The sequence below is a fragment of the Aquila chrysaetos genome, chromosome 10, assembly GCF_900496995.4.
Source record: "Aquila chrysaetos chrysaetos chromosome 10, bAquChr1.4, whole genome shotgun sequence".
Classification (NCBI taxonomy): Eukaryota; Metazoa; Chordata; class Aves; order Accipitriformes; family Accipitridae; genus Aquila; species Aquila chrysaetos.
In genome coordinates, this window is record NC_044013.1 from 25928005 (window position 1) to 25954673 (window position 26669).

Below are 26669 nucleotides of genomic sequence, written 5' to 3' on the forward strand. Positions count from 1 at the left end.
CAGCAACAGACCCCCACAAGAACAGCAGCTACAGCAGAACCCCTCTAACCCAAGAATAATCAGCATCGTTCTGAAGAACAGTATTTCGCCTTTATATCCTCCCAGATTCCAGCAACTCACTGCTTTGAGATTAGGAATTTTCATCAGCTCCAGTGATCTGCAAAAAAAAAAATTAAAACAAAAAAATCCCAAACCTATCACCTTGTAAATTAAAAGTGATCCCAGGATAACAGACCAGCAATTAGCTTGAGGTAAAACGTACTGAAAAACATCTGTCCATGGGATTCCTTGTGCGTGGCTACCATTTTAGAAGCTCAACTACTTGAGTAAACAAGAGCAATAATCTCAAAAACCAAATGCTATTTCTGCAGATCGATGCAGTTATTGACGTTACATCTTCCTCTTCCACATGCATTGCTTTTCACAGGTACGTTACCCAGTAAGTTATTGTTATTTTTGAAGACCTACAATAAACGAAAATAGCCTGTTAGTTGAAGCAGTATAGTCCTGTCCCCCCCAAATATACATACTTTCATTTTAACATTAGTGTCATTTACAGCCACCCACACTCTAAAGAAATAGTAAAATTACCCACACCTCACACCTACTCAATTCTTTGCCTTCTGGGGAACACTTAAGACACTGATTTATAACAGCTTTCTGCTCAAGGCCTCTCACCTCTGAAACAGCATTGATTTGGTATCAAGTAAATGCTAAAGCATCGTGAAATCTTACATCTGTTCCATTTTCTTTGTTTTAAGCTATAAAATAAAGTAATAAAAAGCTCAAACCACAGGAAATGCCTCAAAAGGGAATGAGGCAGAATTGCACCACCATTACCATACTCTCAGGCAGGGCAACTTAGGGCAGCTTATTCCCCATTGGGAAGCCTTTACTACTGTTAGCCATTAAGAAACCTTATTGAGAAAAGTTACTTAACCTATTCAAATGTTTTACTTTGCTTTGATCAATCACCAGATTTCACTGGCTTAAAGATACCTTAGCTTAAACATACTGTACTGCTATCCAGCAACGGAATCTTTTCTAGAAGCATGTCACCAAAGACAGTAAGAAAAAAACACAATAAGCAACACAAGTCAATCTTTATTGAAAACTGAAGTATTAATACATAACAATTCTTGTTACAATAAACGTGCTTTTAAGAATTTAAATCTGAGCTCATCTACTCATTGAATTGCATAAAAAATAAAAAAGTATGAATTTTCACAATTGAACTGGCTCAGAATGGAATCTCCACTCTTTGTGTTGATGCGATAGTTCAATGCAGGAGTGAGTGATGCCTTAAAACTTATTCTGGAAGACAACATTGACCTAAACTTAAAAAAGTACCAATACAACTGTTCGTAAGACAGTTTTAAAAAAAGTCATAAAAAGGAAACCTGTGTCTATTCCATAACAAACATGGAGAACTATTACTGGGGCCTCTTGTACTTCCATTGCATGCACTCACTTTTTCAAATCTTAGACAGGAGGGCAGCCAATAATAGCATTACAATAAAAAAAAAAAAAAAAAACACTAACAAATCCATTCTACTTAAAACAAGTCTGTACAGCAGCCAGCTAAAAAAAGCTCTCCCAGTTTGCCTTCTAAGTGCCCAAAAGTCAACAGTTTAGAAAAGTCGTGTTCACTTTCTTGATGTTGAAACTTCAGAGCCCATAAATTGTTTAGAATACTTTTTACAATCACAAATGGACCCTTACTACCTGTGGAATTCAGATGTTTCAGTGTTATATTCAACCCCCACAAGAAAAAGTTTCCTCTTTCCTCTCTTCTGTCTACAAAATACACCTTACTTGCTCTCAGCACCCCCAGACACAGAGGTGTACACAGCCTGCTGAAGGAGTCCTCACTACTTCAGAGGAGATCTCAGAATGAACTTGATTCTTGGCGAGGCTTGATGCACAAAACTACCCTAACTTTGCTGCAGTTGTTCCGGTTAATTGGCATTGTACCTCATCAAATCTGAGGGTCTCTGCAGGAAGCTTAGAGTTGATAAAATACAGGATTAGAAAGCTGACACTTATTGAGAACAATCTGCATGAGCTTAAATCGTTGTGTCTTTTGAAGAGGTGTTCACAAACACTTTGACATGAAGATTAATGGATTGCTTTTGACCCTCTGACCATGCTAAGGTCGGCCAGTGACACCTGCTGGAGAAGGCTGGATATGGATCATGCCTATTTCCTACCCACTACTGCACAAACCACGTCCTGGGCAACTGCAAATTACCATTCAACAACCACAGCATCTGTCCTCTTTCCCACAAGTTCCAGCTGAAGCATCACTATTGTTCATGTTCCTAAGATGGGAGGTTTCACATACATGGTATTTAGTACTCTGGTATGAGTTTAAACCTAGAGTTAAGTGGTGGCATCGGATCACTGTGCTTACCTACTCAAGCAAAAGTATGCTCTAAACCCAAATGAATGGTGTGTATAATACTGTGCTTAAGCACTGGGGAGTGATTCCAAGCCAATTCTGACCATCTTTTGCTCAGATACCTTAAGTGGCCTTACTACCCAAGTAGCAGTGAAGCCAGAACACTCCATGAAGAGTAGTCAATATTGAGTACCCTGGTATACAACTCGGTACCATGAACTATTCTCAGACAACACTAAGACATGGTAGTACTTACGGGGTGGTGGTGGTGGTGGTTTGGTTTTGTTTTTTTTTTCCCAGTGGATGAAGCAATACAAGGACGGACTTCCATAAAGGATTTTTTTCATCTACCACTGCATCTAAACATTTAACTTGCATAGTACACCAAAAAAAGCTTTCTTGAACAGCATTCCTGCACATCTGCTAGAAACTTCAAACAGAAGATGGTTACAACAAGCATAAGCAAGATCTACTAGTAGGTTCTCCGTTTACCTTCCTAGTGTTTCGTTAACAACCACCACACCACTGACTAGGGCTACACGTTTTTGGTGCCAATTATCAACCGTTTTTCTTTTGCTGCTGCTACATTTAAAAGACATTTTCATCAGTTGTTACTGACATAGGGAATACCTCAGTTTTTAAAAAATACTTTATCTAAACTCAACACCTGAAATTTTAATAAAAAAAAAAATTTTCTTTCTTGGACTTCTCTTTGTTATTGCTGCAACAGTTATTTTCAGTTCCAGGTTTAAAGTAGTACTTTTTGTTTTAATCATATAAAGCTGCCATAAAAGTTTTTTGTTTGGTTTTGTGGGTTTTTTTTGTTTTTGTTTTTTTTTGGTTTTTTTTTTTTTTTTTTAAAGAGAAGCTTGATCTGAAATGTCTCTACTGCACTAGCTCTTTTCATTTGCTGAGGAGCTCTAGTGCAAACACATACTGCGTATTTATTTATAAAGGAATTCTAAATAGGGAATGTTATATAAAAAGCAGGAGAGAATGTTTCATAAGACCCTCACTGTGTAAACGCCTATTTAATGATGTACAGTTTCCCCCGCCGCAGTTTTATATCCATGCTTTCTACTATTTGCAACAAAATACCATTAAGATAGTTATATATACACATATCCCCCCCCCCCCCCCCCCCCCCCCCCCCAGTCCCCCTGCACTGTGCTTTTGGTTACTTTCCATATCAACTACTGGAGACATGCTCCACCCTCCCAGTAGATTATAATCGATCAAAACTGGAAGGTGTAGTACCTTCTAAAAAAGGTACAAGTTTCCCCCTGGTGGATGAATCCCATAATGCAACTTAAAAAAAAGTGCTCTAGTAAGTGAGACTGCCTAAATGTTACAGAATATTATACAGAGACCAATTCCAAGATGACATTTAGGAATCTGAAGTTAGAGCAAATATATACGAAGTTATATTCATTCCTTAACTATTTATCTATTGCAGCATTCATGAAAGTTCTCTCCTATGATTTTCAAAGCTTTAGTTTATTGGGTGATGAGACAGGAGACAGCAAAGCTTTGAGCTTGTTCTTTACAGCTTCTCCCCAACACAGGACTGTTCCATACCTCAGGTCTTTGTTAAAATCATGCTAAGACAACAAAATGTCACTCTCTACTAGCTACAATGGACAAACGGCCTGTATTAATGTTCACTGTACTCTGGCACACCTGACTAATCAAAGCTGCAAATCTACTACACAAATGGAATTCTTAAACAGACTTGAACAAAGCAGTACAGATTCAAATAAGTTTGTCTGGGGTAATTTTCTGCTCCATATAAAGACATATGGAAATCCCTAAGCTGCAGTAAGTGCTCATGAGTAAGGTTTAAAGTACTTATTCCAACAACATAGCTATGTTCAAGGCATTAGAAATAAGGGGGCCATCCACTGACAGCGATTCATGCAAAATAAACCTAAACTTTATTAAACAAAACAAAACCAAAAAAAAAAGGGTAGTACAAAATATGGAGAGTGCTTACTGTAAAAAAAACAGAGTTACTGAAGGCTCTAACCACCAATGGGTTATGAAGGTACGTAAGCCTCCCACCAGGGCAGAGTACTGGAACGGCAGCATTAAATCAGCACTGATGCTACCCTGAAGTAGCTGGCAAATCTGTATAGGAGCAGAACACCCCAAAACAAAGTGTAACTAGATAGACAACTTAAAAAAAAAAATTACTTCTGAATGGAAGTTAACCTACAAGAACAATACAGCCTGATATACCTCTGTGTAAACACTTAAAAGGGAACAACATTTTATAACCATTTACTGCATAATTTATTGCAGGCAGAATGTATCCAAAAAAAGAAAACTGCATCTTTCTGGATTGCAAGCCAAGCAGGTTTAAGAAAAACCTTGATTTTATGTGCAATATTCAAATTTAAAAATTTAAAATCTCCCCCGTAACAATTTTGGTATACAAATGGGTTCTAAGGCTAGCCCTTTATCCCCACAGCATTTGCTTTGAGGTACTTTTTAAAAATTGAAGTTGCAGGAAAGAATATCAGAAATGACTCATTGCAATGAAATGCTGATCTGCAGTCAAGTCTTATTTTACGTGCTTCCAAGTGCAATTTAGGAAGTAAAAAAAGAAAATATTAAGAAAACACATCAAAATGCTGTAACTAACAAATGGCTCCTACTTCAATTACAAATATTTTCAGAAAAAAAAAAAAAAGAACAGCTATTCAAAACCTCTATATTCTGGCAGCCCTACTACAGCATATCCACAGTCCATACTGCAAGTAACTAATAAGGAAATTGTGTTAAAATGATTTGTTCCCCTTTAACATACTCATCAGGCACACAAGCTTTCCTCAGAATAACATGCAGCTGAACTCCTCCTGTTTGTTGCAGAAAGCCCTAGCATTTCTTAAGTTTCAGGAAAGCAAGCTGGATCAACTGCACATACATTTTCAACTGACTACAACATTCTTTAGGAAAAACAGCATGGATTTCCTGAACTGAGAACTAAAGAAAGTGTTTTTCTATCAGTCTGTGTGGCAGTCTCACTTTGACGCATCTTGCATCATATGAAAGATAGTACTGGGTATGTATCTCCCCAGGACATGCAATTCGTTCTACAGGTGATGTCACCTCCTACTATTCCTAAGAGCCAGTTTTGCCTCAAGGAAGTTTGCTTTATTTACTGGCACACACAGCATTACCTTTCCCATTTCATTCTGATCCTTATGAACATCTGTGTAACACTGAATCCATATAATGAAAATGAAAAGGTACGAAGTAAAATAATTGTGTGTGGGATTTCTACAGCCTGTCTGACTCATTTTCCAGTCGCTCCAATTTAGTAGTTGAATTTGAAAAGAATACAACACTTAAATAAAAATATGCCCCTTTTAAACTGGCAACTCCATCAACCTGAAAAAGGCTGAAGCACTTATCTAATGTATATCATGGTATTCTATAAAGAAACTCACTTTCATGATTCTACCTTTTAAGACCCTGCATATATTACAACAGTGCATTAGTGATACAAGTTGTAAAATACTTTTCGGTTCCTTTGGATTTGCATATGATGGTTTTTGCATCAGTCACTGCAGGTAGATTGAGCAAGCTTTGTTTTTGTGTTTTAACATGCATTCAACTAGATATGGATCAGAATAAATTTATACTCCCTTTTTATCATTATGATTAGCTAAAAAATTGCAAGACAGTCCACAAAACAGGATTTGCTTTAAGACTAACTGCTGGAGTTCCAAGATGTAAGATATGCAGCACTGGAAAATCTTCAGTGATCAGGAATTAGTAGTGTTTAGCCAAGTGTTGAAAGCATTCAGAAGAAAAGTCCTGGTTGGAGGCATGAGGGCTTCAGCACCAACTTTTAAACCTCAATTTCTTGATTGCATATCTCCCATCTTCAAACCTACATTAAGAGGGGGGTAAAAAAAAGCAGGAAATATTCTCAATTATGTGAAATACTATTTGAGTGTGGCAGAACATTCTAACATTGCACACACCACATTAATACGCACACACAGCAGATGTTAAGTATTATATAATGCTACCCTAGCACTTAACCAGTCAACTGAAATCTATAGACTTCTAGGTTAAGAATTCACCACATTGATTTTCTCCTGTCATGTCCATTCTACCTTTCTGTCATCACTAGTCATTTTGTCTTCAGTAGAAGGTGCAATATTAAAAAGATATTTTATGCTAAATTTAATTATCAGCAGTCATGAGTTCAGTCACAGCAAAACTCTCACTTTTTATACTCATGTAATATGACACTCCTGGATCAAATATTGTATGTGAAACATTTCAGATCTGCAGACTGATATGTAGCATCACAGCAAAATGAGAAATGCCTGTTGCATTACTACCTCAAAGGGAATATAGTCACCTGTAATCACAGAACTCTGGACTGCTAACTGCTGAAACAGAAATCCAGAGAAAGTTAAAATAAAGTTAACTTTGTCATAAACTAAATGGACTAAATGTCAGACCAGAAACTGAACTAGAAATTTTCACAAGTCCTTATTTCAAATGAAGCTGTTCTCAATTTATGCTAACACTGCCCCCCCCCCCAAAAAAAAACAGAAACAGAAGTGAGGATCCCAAAAACATTAGGCTTTGTGTCAGTTTGACACACGTTACACCCCCAAAATCCATCCCAACTTACAGATTTCAAAATTAAACTTCTTTTCTTGAAACCCATGATCTAAATTTCAGTCCACACTAGAAACGATTTTTCCATGCTGACTGCAAGAAGTATGAACTGATACTTACCTGAAACAGACTGAATATATGAAATTAACTCAAATGTTGTGTATTTGTTTCAGCAGCTTGTGAGAAAGATTCACCCTCAGAGCAAGGCAAAACACTTGCCTTGCCTACATATTTAGCCAATCAAAAGTAAGACTACAAAGTTACACACATTGCTTCATTCAGCAATCATACTACTGCTGAATTCAACAATTACCAAGGAATCCAAAATACCAAATACATTTAGTCCCAGATGTATTTTAGTACAGCAGACTTGAGGCTCATTCTTTCATATTCAACAATCATGAACCATGAAAATGATTCATGATTTCTGAAGATACAGACCACTGAAGAAGGCCCACTAGGCTTCTCTGCTTTGCAGGGAACAGCTATTACAATACACAAAAGTTACTGCTTATATTACTCAATTAGAATACTGTAGAAGTACCCCAGACGGCTTACCTTCTGATAAATCTCCCCGAAAGAACCTGCAATGCTGTCATTTATAAGAAAGATTAACGGTTTTCAATCTAAATTGGTAACTTACACTGACTGCCAGGATGATCACCACTGTGGGGGCACATAACTATAGGTTGGTGTTCCTGGAGCCCGATATGTGGGCATAGTAACTGGATGAGGGGCTACTGGAGTTGGGGAATGAGTTGTCAACAAAGTACCTAGGATGAAGATAACATTTTTTTCAGTAAGCACAAATTCTAGTACAAAGGCAAAAAAAAAAAGGGGGGGGGGGGGGGGGAGAAAAAGAGAGTTAATTTTAAAAACAATTACAGCTTGCTCATCTTCTGATTTAAAGTTACCAGTATCATTTTGCACTCCAGCCCCAATCTGCCTTCAAACATTTATGCAAGGGGATCATTTTGATGTTTAGTCCAATGCATACAAAGATACTCATTACTCAAAAATAGCTCTAACAGAAACCCTGCAACATAAGCATTATTCCCTGTGAAACTTTCCCACAGCAGTCTTTACATGCCATAAGAATATCTGATGCTAGAGATAACTTGACTGATAAATCAGAATGCAAACAAGAACTGATTTATTATTACAGATAGGACTTTACAGATTAAGGGGCTTCAGAAACAAACAGGCTGAGATAGCAGGATCTTAACAGTCTTTCTCTACAGCACTTTGTAGAAACACTAACAAACACCTGGGATAAGCTTGCCCACGTACGAAATTCCAATGTTAGCTCAGTTGGTGACACAACTTCTCTAGTTTTGAGATTCCTCAAATTAAATGATAAATTTGACAGGATAAAAACCAGAATCTGAAAACAAGCTCATGGCTCTTGTTTTTAGATTACTCAATAGAGCATCCTTTGAGTGAATGTGGACATTTCTTCATGAGTTAACACTCACTGAGTAACAAAGCATGACACCCCCTCAGTAAACACCCACAGATGAGTCTAGATTATTGGTTAAACAATATTTTCTCCAAAACACTACCACTAAAAGAGTATGGCATTAGGAAGTAGACATCCCTAACCATTACCTGTGACACAGAAGACCTGCAGGTAGTGCAAACACATAAAATGTTGTATCTCAATATACAAAGAAGGTCAGCAATATGAGGGGTGGGCTGAGAACACTGAATTTTCCTCAGCCTTAAGAGGTTGCTGTTTTCAACTAGGCATAGAGAAATGTATTGTGAAGAAGTCAGACTCTTGACACTGGTAAGATGAGAAGCAAAGGATGCAAAAGTAAGTGAAATTCCATACAGATATAAATAAAAACTATTTTACCATAATACTAACACCTGAAAAGAGGATGTGGTATCGCCATCCTCAGAAATGATCAAAATATCACTGACCAAGTACGCAACCTGATCTAGCTGGATCCACTTTGAAGACACTGGACTAAATGACCTACAGAAGTCTCTTCTAATACAAACAATTTTATGATTCTGCCAAGTACGCTTCTGGCATCACATTTTTGTAATGCAACTGTGTTCTGTCTCAAACTGAAAGGAAAGCTTCATCAAGAAAACTTAAGGGTTGTAAGTTCACATACCTGCTGACATTGCCATAGTAGTCCCAGCCACCATCCCCATAGTCACACCATTTCCTCTTGGTGGTGGAATCGGAGCAGGATACATAGTTGCTGGCATGCCGTTAGGCTGCACAACTGTGGTGTGGTGAATTACGTGGGGTGGTGCTGCATATAAAGGCTGTGTGTAATAAGTGCCTTGCTGTTGGAGAAAAGTAGTAAATTAAGTAATTACAGTGTATCTGGTGGGGAAGATAAATGATGTCTTCTTTCATGAATGTATCAAAATAAAAGCATTATTCTAAAGATGCAATGTATTTACAGAGCAGAAGCCAAAACATTCATTTCAACTATTCCAATTGCATTTCACTGGCAATTTTTTAACATTAAGCCCCTTTTTAAGGCATTTAGGATAACACGCAAAGCAGGGACCTTTGTAGAACTCCAATGCTGACTATACCTTCAACAATAAGGACTCATTCATCATTTGTTCCCTTCGTTTCTTGTCTTTTCATATATTAATCCATGACAGAACTTCTCTCATTCTTTCACAACTTTCTATTCAGCTGATTTTAGCTAAAGAACCAAAGGTTTTTGACAAATCCAAATACACTAAGCAGATTGGATAAACCTTGTTACTTGCTTATTAATTCCCTTTAACTACTGCATACATGCCAGGCAAGTTTTCTCTATGCAAAAAGAGGGCCAACTTTTCCCCAAAATACCATGTTTACTGAAGTGTCTTAATTCTAGCCTTTCTAATAGTTTTTCAACAGTTTGCCTAGCATGACTTGGTAATTACTGAATCACAACAGAGGCTTCCTAAAAAAACAAATTAATGCAAGTTTATGACAATTCGTGACAAAACGAAATCAAGATGTGGTAGTTATAGCATCCAGCATGCATTTTTAACACTACTGGATCTAGTGTCTCTTCAAAGACTGAACACCTTATCAGTAAGTGCAGAGTAACTGTCATGCGAGAGAGAATGTAAAAGTGCACACACACACACACTCTGTAAATCACTGTATTAAGAATTCTTACTGTAGGCAGCTAAAAATTCTCTCCATCCATGAAGAAATAAATGTGGTCTAAAGTTAAGAGTTCAAGCAGAAATTACAAGGTAAGCAAAATGCTATCCAAAGAGGTTTTGGTTTTGTTCATTTACCTGTGCATATGGATTCTGCTGTGGATAGGCACTTCGAACTGGGTACACAGCAGTCTGATAGGGATTTGGTGACGAAGAATATGGTGGCACTGCTCCACTAGTGGGTGAACAAGATACTTTATATGGGGTGCCTGGCGTATAACCTGAAACAAAGGTAAATCTGCATTAAAAACATGAAAAACAAGTGTCAGTACACTGCTTTCTAAAGTCAGGGGTAACAATTTTTTTCAATTCCAAATACCTTAATCTTCCTGTGAGTACTAGACTCAATATCCAAGCACAAGTTCTATCATTTACATAATACTGATAACAGTCTGAAAATAATACTTGACTATGTCAACTAAGCATGATAAGTTAACTGTATTTTTGCACAATTTGCTTTTCAAATCTACGGATATGGGATAAAAATGTGGATTTGGATTTTTGTAGTAATATCATTAAATACTTGCGTTTGGCATATTAGGCAGCATTCCTACATAGGAGCATTTGGCACATGTTAATATCAGCCCAGTTCTCAAGGCACCCCAAATTGTACTGGCAAAACATAGCAACAGTTAACTAACCTGCAGTTACCTTCTGTAGAAGATGATATAGCACAAGAATAACAATTTCAAAAGTCAGAATCATGTAAAGAGCTCAAGATGGATTTTCAGAGAACAGAGACACAATCTGCAACCTTTACTTCAACTGACATTTATTCACATTTGTTTTCTGGCATTTTCTGAACTGGCTAAAATAAATATGAAAGGCTGTACCTTTAAAACACAAGCACTGTAAAGTTCATCGCAACTGCAAATTACACTTCAAAGGCACTTTAATATCTTTAAATCTTCTTTTTGTGTATTTCATACATAGACATACCCTTAATCATCACTTAAGAATTATTTTTATACATTACAGCAAGACTTCAGGTGCCATCAGAGAGAATTTTGCATTCCTATTACAAGGCCCCGAAAATCAGTCTGCCTTGTAAATGTTGGGAACTGTTCAATTTTTACAGGGATAAGTAGCAACTGCTGGCCCAGACCCTGCCTAAAGACAGTTCTGTGATTTCTCCAGCCCTCATCAGACGAGGCCTCAGGATAACAGAACAAAGGCTTGATGAGGCATGGAGGAGATCTATGAAGAACATCATTGCTGCTGTGCACTACACTCCCAAGATTATATTATGGCTTAATGGCCAGAGTGGGAATACAAATACCTTAGCAGCAGCATCCACCAGTAATGTCATTTAGGGTAGTAAACAACAGGCACGACCTATTCTGGAGAAAGCATCAAGGCCCTAGCCTGTGCTATGCTGAAAAGATCTTGGGTCTCATGCAGGTCCACCACACTAGGAGATACAATTTCTATTTAGTTGGAATTGTACAAACTAGTACTAGGGCAACACAAGGAAGAAAAAACACTTGGTAATTATAGAAAAAAAGAGACTAGAAATTAGGCTGACGTTAAAAACTGTCTAGAATGTGCTGACTTCAATATAGAGAACAGATCTGAAGCCATATAGCAGAGAGAATGCTGGCATTTGTGTTGTGAAAAATCAGACAGCGCAGACAGCATGATCACAGACAACCTTCATTCTTTTTGCAGAAGTCTGAGTTTCTTTCCAATTTCATTCCACCCTTCAAACTGAAAATTGTCATGTTAATGAAGAAACAGGTTTACTATGTTTTTCTTTTTTGTTAAATAGAATTTATCACCTTTAGGAGACACTAAAGAAAGCTACCACTGCACTTACTCTGAACTTGTTTTTAGAGATCCTAAGTATTTGATGAATAGAGCATGCTGAGGAAGTAACTTCTATTTCTAGTATGGGGAGCTATTCGTGTTGAAAAACTCAGCTACAAAATGCTGAACATGAACCATCTCACCACTGAACTACAACTATGTCCTCAGTCAAGCCCACTCTCATTCTAAAAACCCACTGATACAGCTGCACAGGCAATTTAACTTTCATTCTTGCAAAGTGGTACATCTGTACAAGAGGTATTCTGCCTTCCCATTTAATTTTTTTCTCCCTTACAGGGATCAAAGACCTTACAAGTAAACCACATAGTTTTCAAAAACACAGAAATTTATGAAAGATACCTGTAAAAAGGTACCCTTTCTGAACAGCAGTGGCACAGCACATTCAAATACTGCTGCGTGATGCGAACTTACAAAAGCTTTCTTTCTACAAACAAGCAGTTACATCAGAAAAGTTAAAAAATTAAAAATCCCAGCTGTTAGGACAAAGTACTTCAAGTTGTTATCTGCCTGAATTAGAAGATCTGGACATTTTGAGCTTTAGTTCATAGCTTAAAGAATAGCTACAAATTAAACCTACTCTTAGTTCTAAAATAAAAGCTTCTTTTCTATTCAACAGCAATAAAGACTCTAATAGTACTAGCTTTAAAAAAAATTAAGGACATTCGAAGATGGTAGACGACTTCTATACAGCTTTATTCCTTTTTCACACAAAAGTGAAAAATTTCTTACTCTATCTTTGTTATATAGCAGGAGATATATTCCAAGATTAATCAATGAAGACTAATCTTGCAACATGATTAAGTCTAACAAGTCAAGAATCTTCCCCAGAAACCATAACCTCCTATTACAACATAACTGACACAGAGTTTTAAAAAACCCAATCAACTGGCTAAAAACATCAGTCTCGTGATTTGGTAAATTGATCACATGCAGCTTATCTTCATCTTCCTGCAGTAGGATTTGCAGACTGCAACCAATATTAAGACTGAACTACCTTCCCGTTATCTGATCCCAGGATCAAAAACTGCAGGTACTCCTCAGCACAGCTGCAGGAATCCTGGAGCACAGAAGGCAGAGACACATCACTAAGGTAATCTCAACCGGGAAACTGAACGGCCTATTAGTAATACAAGCCAATAGTAAAAGTCCGCATAGGGTTTTGATTCCCATGCTAAGAGTTATACCCCTGACGGGAACTGCTCTCCCTTGAACATCACTCTCAAAAAAGTTCTTAAGCAATCCAGTGCAAATGCAAGCTGGTATCCCTATATACGATACTTGCACAGAGGCAATACCCTATCCAAATTATAGTTTTGTTGGTTTTTTTAATTACCGGAACTTATAATATCCATCCATTTCCCCACCTTAAATTCAAGGCCAAAGACACTCCAAAATCAGTTCTGCACTCACTATGCCTCTAAGCAGCAAACTGAACAGAGACACAGGCTGTACCAACTAGAATACTCCACAGTTCCAAGGAAAGCTACAAAGCTACACACTTTTAACAGGTTCTGCAGGCAAACATTTTAGATGACTTACTCTCTCTTGCCTCAGTAACTGCTGCCACACCCTTTTAAGCACCTCCTGGTAGTTAATGAAACGCCATACATCACAAACTTTGAACTTCAATACTGCAAGCAGGCTTCCATAACCTAAGCTTCCCAATATCAAACAGCATCCTTTCCTATCCCTGTAAGTTACATAAGGGCATTCATGGGCAAATTTGGTTATGTGCCATGTGTATCTCTGAAAAACTGGCATAATACATGCAAGTGAAAGAGTTCCTGAAGATGGCCCAGACCTACATTAACAAAGCAATGTAAGGAATTCCTTAGTATGCAAAATAACCACAGGGAGAATACTGTTCTATCAGATGTATGTTCCTGGTTTAAGTGGAAATTAAATGCTGCCAGTTTCGGGTTTGTTTCAAGCATTGGTACATCAAAATCATCTTCTGAATGAAGCAGAACTACATGGAAACAACTTAGGTGAGTGCTTTGGCTTCTCTTGTGGTTTTTTTTTTCCCCCCCATCTCCCTTTTCCTAGGCTTATCACATTTCCTTTCCCTTAAGTGACAAGCATGCAAGTGCAGTTACCTAAATCCTCTGCCGGTACCCACTATGGACAAAACAGTTTCTCAGCAACCAGGCTTTCCAGACAATTAGTTCATACAAAACAATTTTAAGGGCAGAAAGAACACAGCAAGCTGAACTTGGAAAGATGATTTAAGAAAAGGATGAAAAAGAAGAATTTTGAAGACAACACAGAAGAAAAAACAGAATCTGGAAACAACCAGTAGAATGCAAAGCAAGCAGAATCACAAAGGAAGCAGTGAAGGGAAACGCAAGGCAATCCTCAAGTATCAGCCTGAAATATAGAAACAACAGCTCTTCCCTTCTCTGAAGGTAAAAGCAGTGTGAGTTAAGACATTATACTCATTTTAGTTTATCAGATGATTCCTTATGAGTCATATTCAAAGTAATGTAAAACTTATCCCACAGCGTAAGTGCTATTGTAAGCCCCTGCAGCTTTTCCTCATTCTTGGTTCTAACAACTTCCAAACTTCAGGTTACTGCTTCGACATACCTATTACACATACCTGTTTGGAAGGTAGGATTTGCTCCAGGATACATATTAGGGGAATAGGCAGGAGCAGCCGCTGCATAGCCCATTGGGAAGCCAGCTAGAAAAAAGAATATGTCAAAGTTATTTTCTAGACCAACTGTACTATCTAACCAGACCTTACTCTCAAAGATTCTCACTGTACATCTTTTAATTGAGATAAGCTAACAGATGGCCTTCGATCACACCTCCTCAGCTAAAACACTGGGCTCCTCTTCTCCCAAGCCACCTGAAGCTGAATGCTAGATGAAAGGAATAGCTAAAGGAATCACAAGTGCCATTCTCCCTTACATCCCTGTTTCAGCAAATCTCAAAGTTGGCCAAGTAACTCTTAAGTTATTTGGACAACAAAGTTTTGTGCAACTATCCAACCCACCCGCCCTGAGTTCAGTTAGAGTGACTCTGACTCTCCAGCTCAGATACATCCCAAGTAGAGAGTACAGAGCAACCTGAGTAGTCCAAAATGCTTGTTGCATTTGATAGATTTGTTATTACACTCAGGTATCAAACAAGCTCACCAGTTTCCAGCATGTACTATGACAGTTAACAGTAACAAGCAATTCACTGAGGTATTGGCAAAATGATAGGTAAACACTCTATAATAGAATACAAGAACTACTATGACTGAACTATAGTTCATCAACATCGTGATATACTGACCTCCAACATAAGGCAAAAAACATCATTAGCAAAAGCTACAGTTACAAAGTTTGTTTAGATTGTAGTAAGTGAAATTTCTAAATTAATCATAGCTATTAATTTTTCCAGGAACTTATTTGCATTATTCCAAACTGTAAAACTGAGTAATGTCTGTATTTAGAAAGACAGAGTTACTACCACATTTTGTTATCAACATAGAAAGTTTTAAACTTCTCTAGATAAAAGGCAATTACTACTTGCATATTCACTATCAGGCTTAAAGCTGCTCGTTTTAAACTGCTATTCAAATTTGAAGGGTTTCTATTTCGCTATAAATCCCAGAGTCCTTAGCAATTACTCCTAACAACAAAAATTCCTTAGCTTAAGACTATATATGCTAACCTAGTTTTGTAAAGCACACTGTAAACATATCAAGTGACATACACTTGGCACTACTATTTGGTGGTCAGCATGGATAAGACTAAGAAAAGCATTAGGCTTAAAAATCAAAGGTAAAAATAACATATCCAATTCATAACAACTTTTCAGCGTGTAAATAGCTCTGAAGTTTTCAAATTCACAAGGTGCTAGTGAAAAGCTTTAGTACAGCTTTACACCTTACTCAAACTGACTACACATCTGCAACATTATTTATGTTGTATACATTTTCAGTCCTCTATTCCTTCTTCACAGGTTTAGCTCCATAGTAGAGGACTCTGAGCTGCTCAAGAAACAAGTAATTTGTGAAAAATGTAACTACAACAAGCAGCAGTTTTAACTTCTACACAGAACTTTCACCCATATGAGAAATTTGGATATTGATTCCTTGCTACTATAAACCCATCCAACAACCTCAAATAGGTGTAGTACAATATAAACAGCTATTAAATATACAACAGCTTTAGAAACACAGTGCCTTTAACTAATACATTCCACCTAGCGATACGTTCATTACTTTCTATTACCATGCAACCCATGTAAATTCTATGATTCTGAATGGAGAAACTGCAGCTTTTAAATTAGGCAAAGAAGGGAGAATCAGTCATGCAACAGTTCTTTTAAAAAAAATCCTAAAATGCAAGTCTACTTTTCATTTTAGAGAATGTGTTTTCTGTTTATCCCACAATCTTCAATCCTGAGCCAGGCAGCTCAGCAAACTATCTGTAACAGTCTAACACTTATTGACTAAGCTGAATTTAAGGGTCACAGTTGTGTGAACTGACTGACTGCTGTAAGGAAGAATTTAGAGTGACCAACTTATAGCATGACATTTAAGGCACTTTTGTAACAATTCTACTTCAATTCCATATATTTTAGTTATCCTAATTTACCACCAAGTGAAGACTGGCAAATATACAGTACTTACATAATTCAATATGTAGTCTTAATATGTGTAATAGTAGAATAAAAGATTAGAAGTTGTAATGTTGTTTAAACTGAATCTACAATAGTATATCTTCCTAAGTAAATTAAGGTAGCACTTAGATTAGTATAAACAAGAGCTTTAATGCAATGTGTAAATGGTTATAAGTACAAATGAAACCCTGGTTAATATAAATCTGTGTTTAGAAAATGAATAGAGATAAAAATACAAAGTTACGTTTAAATAATTCATAATAATCTTTATCTAAAGCAAAAGAAAGCCTTGAAAAAGCAATCTATTACAAATATAGAAATAGTTGTACTGTAACTGATTTTAATTCAGTAAACCACTGCTGCATGCTTTATTATAAAATTACTATAGACCATATAACTAAGACAGTTAGAGAACAGTTAGAGAGAATAAAACCATCCTGTGGGACTTATGGTTACACAGCATCAGGTTTACAATTTATTACTGCACCATTTCAGTCACTCACTCAAGACTTTAAAACATTGCAACATAGTTTGTGTTTTCCCCTTATAAATACTGTAGAAATCAAGAAAGGTACACTAGTATGAGGAAAAAATTTAAAGTACCTGAAAAGCAAAACCAAAAACTAAAAGGTTTTTGAGACGATCAAGTCAACAGTAAAGAAAATTCATTTATGCACCAGTATTTAGAAGAAGGAACATAGAAAACTGGAACAAGAAAGTAGGAACTCCAGTACACCACCTAACCCGAAAAACAAATTTAAAAGCTGTAAATACCAGTAGGAAAATATAGTACAGCTACAAAGAATATAAACAGTAACAGCGCAGAATGATTTCTAGCTCCCAACATAGACACCAACTAAATCACAAAACAGCCTCCCTGTAAAAGCTACAGAAGTTTAATTGGTTATGATTCAGCTCAGATTTTATGTAAGACCCTCCAGCCTCTCTCAGGATGGAGTAATTCCCTTACCCTGCAGATATCAGAAAAAAAAGACTGCATCAAGACATACTGCTTGAAATGCCTCAAAGGCACACAGCCTTTCTCTTCGGCCTTCCTGGAAAGTTCTGTCCAAATCTAATTATTGCCTTATACAACTTCTGAACTACGGGGACATCAGAAATGAAGCCTGCTCACATGCACATTAGGAGATGAGGAGGGGGAAAAGTCCTGGTGAGAAACTTGAAGCCAAATGAAAAGCAGAGAAAGCAGGAAATATATTTAGTTTCTATTTTAAAAACATTTTTTTGGCCATTTTCTTGGTACCACCTTTGATGCTATGCTTCAGGCAGTCATAAAACAGATAGCATGAACAAGAAATAGAGGATAGAAAGGTTAACAGTGCCAACCAACTAGCAGCAGAAATAGACTGACTCCTCTTCTTGCAGGGCGTATATATTAGAGCTCCTAAAATAAGCTGCTTTGGAAGAGATACTGAAGTTAGAAATATAACAGAACAACTAACATCACTCTTGAAATGCCAATTTTTAAATTGAAAAAACCCACACAAATCCCAAAACAGATTACCATACATGAAGCCATTCGTAAGTGCCTATTTTTTCTTGATTACAAACAAAGATCAGTGTAACTGAAGCTCATTAAAGAAAACAGAGTTACTTACCTGGATAACCAATTCCTTTGGCATTTGCATAGGGCACCCCAGAAGATCCAGGGCTATACACAGGATTCATGATTTCAGTAACTGAATCGGGGGGGGAGAAAAAAAAAGTGTTTACTCAAGTATAGGAAAAGCTTGGAATCTCAGCAGCTAAAATGGAACTGGAAATGGGGGAAAGTATATCAGAAGAAAAAGTAACAGAGGAAAAAGCAGCAATTCCACTACTCATCAACATTAAAACTGTAGCTACAAGCAAGAGAGTCACTGCACAAATAAGTTTCAAAGCACCAGAACCCTCAACCGGCTAGAGAATGTCTCAGGAATGAAACATTCTCTGTTATGGAGCAGGCTTCCAAAATATTTCCATCCCTAGGAGTTCCCCCATGGCATGCAAATCCATAACCCACTGCAGGAGTTCCCATGTGTTGGGCTTCTCCCCCCATGTCATCCATCATCTATCCATCATTTACCATCTATCTACCATCTATCAATCTTGGTTTCTTCCCATTTCTTTCTTGAAGCATCTAGCCAAGGGATGCAAATACTTACGGTCTATTACTACTGACATTTCAAGCCTGGGATTCTAGTCCTTTACCGGCACTAAACTCATCAACTGCCAACAGCCCAAGTATTACAGAAGTAAATGCCAAAAGACTTTCTGTATTAGACAGCTAGCTCACATTTATTTATTTGTTTACTTGCTGCTAAGTTCTTCAGAGCCTATGACAAGCTGACAGTTGGGTCCAGTCATTTCTGAATTATGTATTCACACACCAAAAGGGCACCTACAGCTAGCATCACTGGCAGGAATAAAACCAAATCCCTAGTTTTAAAAATGATCTTGTACATAAACGCCGAGGAAAATAAAATGGCATTGAAGATGCTTTTCAAGTTTTTCTAGTATGCCTATGTACTTCTAGGAATATAAATCACTGCATCACAGGTCACAAGCAAGCCTGCCATGTGCCTCTTAGAAGAGTACTGTTTGCAACTACTTTTCTAATACTTTAGAAAAAAAATCCCCATATTTTAACCCCAATATCTTCAATCATCTGATTTTCTGCATATATTTACAAATTTACCACTTCTCTTCTTGCAAGTGCCCATTTTGCACTACAAATAGCCTCTGACAGCAAGAGAGAGGAAGGCACACTGTGAAACCAGACTTTCTTATTAACTTTTAATATCTGGTTCTTCAGTCACTTCCTCTTCTACATCTTGAGATGCTGTCTTACTTAAACAAACAGTGTGTTAAGCAGCTTAACACAGTAACAGAATTTTGTAAATAAAGTTTATGAAGCAAAAGAGTCATAATTACGCATGCACTACTTTAGTTAGAGTATTTTATGGTAGAAATCTGAGTTAAGTTTATGAGTATAGCTGCACTGATAAACCTACGTTAAATAACTGTATAAAGCATAAGTTGTTTGCTTTTTAAAGTAACACTAAAAACAGCTCTGTGCCAAGAGTTTTAGCAGCACCTAGTACACAACAGAAGTAAAAGAACCATTTGTGCAAAATTAGGAAATCAGAAAGTGCTGTCAGAAAGTTTATCGTCAAGTTTCACAAAACACTCAAACTCAATATAAGAGAATTACGAGATTCATCAGTTTCTTGGACATTCTCACACACACACACACTTAGCAATAATACTAACTTAAATAGAATTGCTTTTATTTTTCCAGCTTCATACTTGATTACATATCAAGACAAATGAGTCCATTAAGAAAGAGTTAAACAATCAACCTGCCATTTACATTGCTTAGTATGAAGAAAGTTCCCCAGAGTAGCATGTTTTAACCACCTGACCAACATCAAAAGAAGCAGTTTGACACAAACCTCTTTGGAAATGTTTTACAGCAAACTAGTCATCTTCAAGTATAAAGGATCTGAAGCCCCGTGGAGTTTTAGCAGCGCTAACTCTGCTGCTCCATAACGAACAGGCATATTTTGCTGCACTAGCATTTCACTGTAGCAAGACTGTTCTTTTCTCCCATACTTTCTTCTGTGTATTCTACTTTCTAAATAAGGACTCTTATTTCCTTGAAAACTTCATCTGTTCCCTTAATATCTCCCTGCATTTCCTTCTCATTTGCATCTCTGCTCCTCTTTCAATGTTGATTTTGTCACATTTTGTTTCTAAACTTACCAAACCCCTAAGAGGTCCAAGCTTCACTTCAGTCTCAGCATTTCCAAGTTGTGGGGTAAAAGCCTGAAGAGAGGTGGATATACACTTCCATTTAAATATAAACAGCGCTCTCCCACACCCCCATATCCCTACAAATACGCTGCTCCTCCTTGCAGTCTCTGCAGCAATTAGGAGGAAAGAAGACCCTGTAACCCTCTCACCATTCTGCATGGCAATGAGAGGAGAGAAAGAGGACTGGAAAGCCAGTAAGAGCATTCTGCAAGTATTTGGGGGAAAATAAAACAAAAAAACAACTATTAGTAGTCAATAACTGCAGAAGAACACAAGGACATACATTCTGGTGGATGACTTAAACAGAAGCCATACAAAGCTGAAAAGGTAAAGAAAATTAATAGAAAAGGTCAGAAAACTCAGACTTGATCTCAAAGGAAGTGCAGATTAAAAGAAAGGAATTCCACTTAAGTAAGGGGGAAAAAAAACATGGTACCGGGAGCCTGCAAGCTGCCTCTTACTGGAAAAAATGCCAACTTCCACTTCAAATGCATCCATACTTTGAAATTCATGTGTGTACACACACATATATTAATTCAAATTTGGTTGAACAGGTATGTACTTTCACCACTTCTGCTTTCACACTCTAGCTTTTACCACTGAAACACAAGCAGAAATCCACCAGCCTACAAAAAGCGCTTACAGTTTTTGTAATGCAGACAAAACTTCAGATCACCTCTAATTAAAAATAATTATCTTCAGGTCTTCTCTGAAGGACCCAACATGTGTAATTATATAGTATTACCCAGTGGTTGCAATCATCTCAACTCTTACCATAATTTTACTTGGAAGGGTATCTGTTATATTGAAATACGGAACCTTGCAGTCCACTTCCCTGTAATGCTTAAAGTCCACATCAAACGCTAGGGAAACTATTATAAAGTGAACCCAAAGAATCGTGGCTTTCAACCTTTTTGTTGGCATCCCCTCCAAAGCATTCTCATGTTAATGTATATGTAAATAAGTGTCTACTGTGCATCTTCTGTATATAAATTGCACAGAGCCAACTGTATATAAATTACAGTCAACTAATTCTTTCAGCTGAAATGAAGGTAATCATACTTATTAAAGATACTCCGATTAAAGACTATGCAAGCATGCTTGGGAAGCGCAAATGCTTCACCTTTCATTCTTGCCAAAGCCAAACAATCAAACTCAGTTTTGATCAAGCCTGTTAAATCTCATCTCGGTACAGATACCAGGACAATCATCCTCCTCTTAAATCCACATTTCAGGAAACTAAGCAAAGGCCAGCCGCTGCTAACGCTGAAGCTCTAACACTCCGAATTAGATACTCTTTTGCACATGGCTTTTCCTGCTATGCTCAGAATGAGCACGTTTCTAGGAAATTCTGCTTTTAAAAATCATTTTACAGAGATACATGCAAAAAACCACAGACCAATGGAAATACTATAAAACAAACTGCACATTCCTTTGTAATGGATGTATTTTCTTACTATTTATTTTCAAAGTTGTGCCGAAATGCTATCAGAACAAGATCTACTGAATGCCACTTTGTGCTCATTTTATGACAATTCCATCACAAGAGTTGGGGAAGAATCTCCAAGTACCTTGCCTAAAGCACACTATTGTGGTCCACTAATGCTTTCACTCTTGGAACTTAAGCAGACTCACACTAAGTCATTATAGTATTTAACATCTATCCACCCTGTAATACTTCTAGGATGCTGTTTCCTATGAAACTGTAGGAACGACCCAGTTTCTACTTACATACAATTCTTTAACAAAGTTAATTATCATCAATGTTCTACGTTTTACTCATTTGATTTCCAGTCAACGTTTAATAGAAGTAAAATAAAATTCCTAAATGCTTGGTAGTTTGTAATGTAAAAAAAAAAAAGTAATTTCCACTGCTAAGTAACAAAGAAAATAGTTCAGGACACTTCAGCTCTTCAAATAACTGACAATGATTAAAGTCTCAGTTGCATTATGTTCTGTTAAAACTTCAGCCACAAAAAGAGCCCCTTTGATGCAAATCCTAGGCCACATAACAGGCACTTTTGTCACGATGACTTTAAAAAAAAAGGGGGCTCATATCAGAAGGCATTCAAACTTTCACAAAGACTAAGACAATACATCCCACACTGCATTGGTATTTGCAGGTAGTGCACACTTCATTTCTTCCACTCATCCAAGACCTCAAAAAAGGTCACTGAATTTTACCAGGAAGCAAGTATTACCCCTGTTCAAAACAGGGCACAGGTTTATGGTAGTCCATGATTGAAGCCAGCTGGAATCAATGCTTACACAGAACTGCGATGCTTCTGGCAAGCAATCTCATTCCCTGTGCTGGGACAGCACTGGCACTCTAACCCCTCAGTAAGTTAGATCAGCTAAGTCAGTTAGCAGAATTCTGGGTTTTGCTGGAGTTTTTTGGGCAGAGGTTTGCTGTGTTTTCTTCCTACCAGCTTGAGAGAGCTGAGACATCACCAAATAGCTAAAACAGCACCAGTTCCAATACAAGGAAGGGAGCAGGACTGGATAGTGACAGTACAAATTGAGGTTGCAGAACCACAGCCTGGAAAAGGACAATTAACAGCTTTGCCCAAAGCTCACATACAAAGTAAAATACAAAGCTGGAAACATCATTCATATGCAAGTCTTCCTCCCCTGCTCAAGTTACAAGATGTTCTTGTCATAAAAGAGAAAGAATGAGACACCTGCAATCACCCTTCTATGTTTTCTATGCACGTTTTTTTTTTGTTGGGTTTTTTTTTTGGTTTTGTTTTGTGTGTTTTTGGGTTTTTTTGGTTTTTTTTTTTTAAGACTACAAAGGAATAGAGAAGTTTAGACTTTTTAATCCTTTCTAATACAATTCCCATCTGTAAGCCTATTCTACTAGTGGTCTGTTGTTACTTTTTCTGTGTTGAAATACACATACATTAAAACCAATACTACTTGCACTCAGTATCAGTAAGGACAGAGACAATATGATTATATATTAAAGACTCAACAGAATTAGTTCTATATGTTGTTCACAAGAAGAAAACCTATACCAAAAATTTAATGCCAAGATCCTGCTCGTGAACCAGCTTCATCTGTACATTAGTGGCATCGCTCTATTCTTCCAAAAACCAAGAACATTACCAAAACGTTTTTTTCTTAAAAAAAACCCTACTACCTATGGAAAGATCAAACAAATGGCCCAGCATTTCTCAAAGCCTACAACTTCTGCTGTTGCTACTGCGCAAGGGGATAAAAGCTGTCAGCTCCCATCCTTGCATCTCCTGCATAACTTTGAGATTGTGTATATTCTTATTTCAAACTGGAGTAGTGCAGCAGAATCATCAAATCCTCACACTAAGAATCTTAGAAACCCGTCTGTTGCCAAATTTAGGGGAAGTTAAATCAACTATGAGAGACAGGAGAGAAAAAAAAAAAAACAACAAACAAATAAAGGAAGAATAAAACTTCACTACCCAAAGGAATCATATTCACAACTCTTTAGTTAAATCCTGAAGCTCTGCTTCTTGGTAAATTTTTATCCTACAAAGCATTTTTTCATTAAGTTCATTTTCAGTTTATTCTACATTTCTTTTTAAAATAAGAAGAAACTGTCACAAGTTCCAAATTGAGACAGAATCTCCAAAAGCCTCCTAATCCCTCCTACTTTTTAACGTGAAAGTTAAAACACGTAATTACTATCCCAAACGTACAGGTTGGGAAGCGTGCATTATATAAGCCTGGGAGTTTTATGACACTAACAATTAGACAACTTACAGTAAAATCATATTAGAGCAGACAGAAAGTCTAGTCAAATTAGGTAACGTGCACACTACTACTGAACATTTAAGAACAAACTGAGTCCAGCTCTTCTCATGCTGACAGCTGTATACCTCCCCTTACTTAAAACCTAACTTTTTATGTTTCTCAGGGCACGGATTTTGTCATTTGGCTGGTGTTTATGGTTTGGCTCCAAACGTTCCAGAAAGGCGCTGAAAGCGCACTTTGCACCAGGCCTGTTTTCTTTTTGTCTCACAACTCCTCCTAGAAGCTACAGAAAACTGAAAACGTACTCCTTCCTCCAGCTCACAGATATAAAGGTAACAGGGCAGATACAACATGCAAGCCACAGGCAGCCTTTTGCGTGCAGCTGAAGCTTACTATTTATCTGAAAATCCACCTGACCGATCCCCTCATGACGCTATAGCGAGTTTTTGTGAAGTTACCAACGGGACAACCTCCGCCCTACATCAATAAACCAGCACGAACAGGCGTCCCAATGCCTTCAAAAGCAACCTACTCCATAAAGGTAACCTGAGCTCCCGGCAGCGACAGAAAGCAGCAGGGGACGAGACCCAGGGCGGCCGCGGGCCCTGCCCACGCCGGTGCCGCGAGGCGGCGGGTAACCAGCCGGCTGCCCCCTCGGCGAGCCCGTCACCTGCCAGCGCTCGCAGGCCGTTTCAGACACCTGTTACGGACAGCCCTCCGAGCCCCCGAGCGACGCTGAAGGTGACTCGCTGCCCCGCCTGGCGGAGAGCGACGCGCAGCCGCCCGCCGGGCCGCAGCGCTCTCCCCGGCATCAGCCGCAGCGCTGCCCGCACCGCCGCGGCGGCGGAGGCCGGGGCCCGCCCTTGATGGCGCCGGGACCCGGGATGGCGCCGCCGCGGCCCCGCCGCCGGAGAAAGGGCGGCCCGGGCGGCCGAGGGGGAGCCGCCAAGCGGCGCGGCGCGGCCCGCCGGAGAGGCCGGCGGCGCAGGCCGCGGACCAGGCGCCGGGCCCGGGCTGCCTTACGTAACGGGCCCGGCGCGGCGGAGAGGAAGGAGCGGCTCCGGAAGCCGGCACCACCCGCGGCGGCGGGCCTGGCACTCACCGGGCTGCGGCGCTTCGTGGTGGCGGCCCGGCCGTCGCTGGCTGTCTCGCTGCGTCCGTGTGTGTGTGTGTATATGTGTGTGCGTGCGTCCCTACGTGCGTGCGTACGTACGTACGCGGGTGCGGGAGACGGCGGGCGGAGCCGGGCGGGCGCAGCCTGCGCGGGGGCGGGGGGGCAGTGGCCGCCGGGCGACTCCGGCTGCTGCGCGCCCGGCCGCACCGAACAACTGCGCACCGACCCAGCAGCCGACGTCACTTCCACGGGGGAAGGGGCGCGCGGCACCTAGCCGAGGGGGCGGAAGCGCCGCCGTCACGTGCACGGAAGCCCCCGGGCGCTGTCCCCCTCCCCGCAGCACGTGACCCCGCCTCCCCGCCGCCGCCATTAGCACCGGGGCTGAGCGGTGCCGCCGGGCAGCACCCGCGCCCGTCCGCGGAGCTGGGGTTGAGCGGCGGCGGGACTGGCGGAAGGGCAGAGGGAGTTAAAGCGGGTCTCACCTCCCTCCTGGGGGGCGGGGAGAGCCCCCGACCGGGGCTCTCCCCTTCCTCTGGGTGCTGCGGCCCCGGCCCCGGCCCCGGCCCCGGGGATGGGGTGCCTCGCGCCTGCTGGACCCAGCAGCGCTGTTCCCCCTGCAGCTTGGAAGGGTTCCTCCTGCGGCAAGGGCTTCGCCCGTCGCCGGCCCTCCCGGCTGCTCGGGGTCGGGCACCCGATGAAGCCGGTGGAAGGGCCCGGCCGAGCAGCCGCACGGCCCCGGTCCCTGCCGGAACGGGGGCCCCGGGGGGGTTGGCCGCTTTCCAGCCCCGCGGCGCGCTCTGCCCACAGAGCTGTGGCAGAACGGAGAAGCTAAAGATCGGTCTAAACTGAAAGTTAGGAGGAAAAAGATAGACGGCTTAAACAGAACCTCCAAGAGTGCCGGTAGCTAAGTAAGGCACCTGGACGGTACTTCTGTCAATGCAGTAACTCCTCCTGAAAAGTCTTACTTTTCCAGGAGTTTTTGTTTGCTCAGAGCTGGTAAACCCGTGAAACTTTTCTAGAAATCTGGACTGTACTCAGTACGACACTGAAACAGATGAGCAAGCCAAGCTTAAGATTTTACGATTTTAGGTCGGGAGGCTTTCTAACTTAATTCTCCATCCTCCAACTGATGGGTGGAAGCCAACCTTGCAACTCTTAGACCTAACCGGACCTGTCAAGGTCACGATTTGATCTGCAGACAAAACATGCAGACTTCTCATCTTAAAAGACCTAGAATTAACCTTTTGATAAAGCACCAAGTATATCCCAAGGATGGGATGAGATAGCAACATATGTAGATTAAGTTTGCCCAGAGATGGTGGACAT

The 26669-nt window shown here is 39.6% G+C and overlaps 1 protein-coding gene across 8 annotated transcripts; it reads right to left on the reverse strand.

Moving 5' to 3' along the window:
• Positions 1–1084: 1084 nt before the first annotated feature.
• On the reverse strand, positions 1085–25497 carry FAM168B (family with sequence similarity 168 member B). Of its 8 annotated transcripts, none has more exons than XM_030028415.1 (8): positions 24930–24948; positions 18301–18381; positions 14664–14747; positions 10316–10458; positions 9172–9349; positions 7689–7818; positions 6780–6807; positions 1085–6299 (listed from the first exon to the last, which is right to left on the reverse strand). In XM_030028415.1, exons 2-6 carry the CDS (start codon positions 18368–18370, stop codon positions 7706–7708), a joined length of 588 nt encoding a protein of 195 aa, XP_029884275.1. In that variant the 5' UTR covers positions 18371–18381; positions 24930–24948; the 3' UTR covers positions 1085–6299; positions 6780–6807; positions 7689–7705. The 8 variants fall into 8 exon arrangements, with proteins under 8 accessions (XP_029884275.1, XP_029884276.1, XP_029884278.1 ...); XM_030028416.1 differs by having other exon boundaries at positions 6780–6810; XM_030028418.2 differs by lacking the exons at positions 6780–6807; positions 24930–24948 and adding an exon at positions 25332–25484.
• Positions 25498–26669: the final 1172 nt, after the last annotated feature.

Bases quoted from the DNA above. Each gene is read 5' to 3' on its own strand.
- FAM168B (XM_030028418.2), bottom strand. From the start codon at position 18,370: ATGAATCCTGTGTATAGCCCTGGATCTTCTGGGGTGCCCTATGCAAAT. The intron at 10,459-14,663 runs GTATGTGTAATA...CCTTTGTTTCAG, and splicing joins AAATCCTACCTTCCAAACAG to GTTATACGCCAGGCACCCCA. The intron at 9,350-10,315 runs GTAAATGAACAA...TTTCTCCAACAG, and splicing joins AGCAGAATCCATATGCACAG to CAAGGCACTTATTACACACA.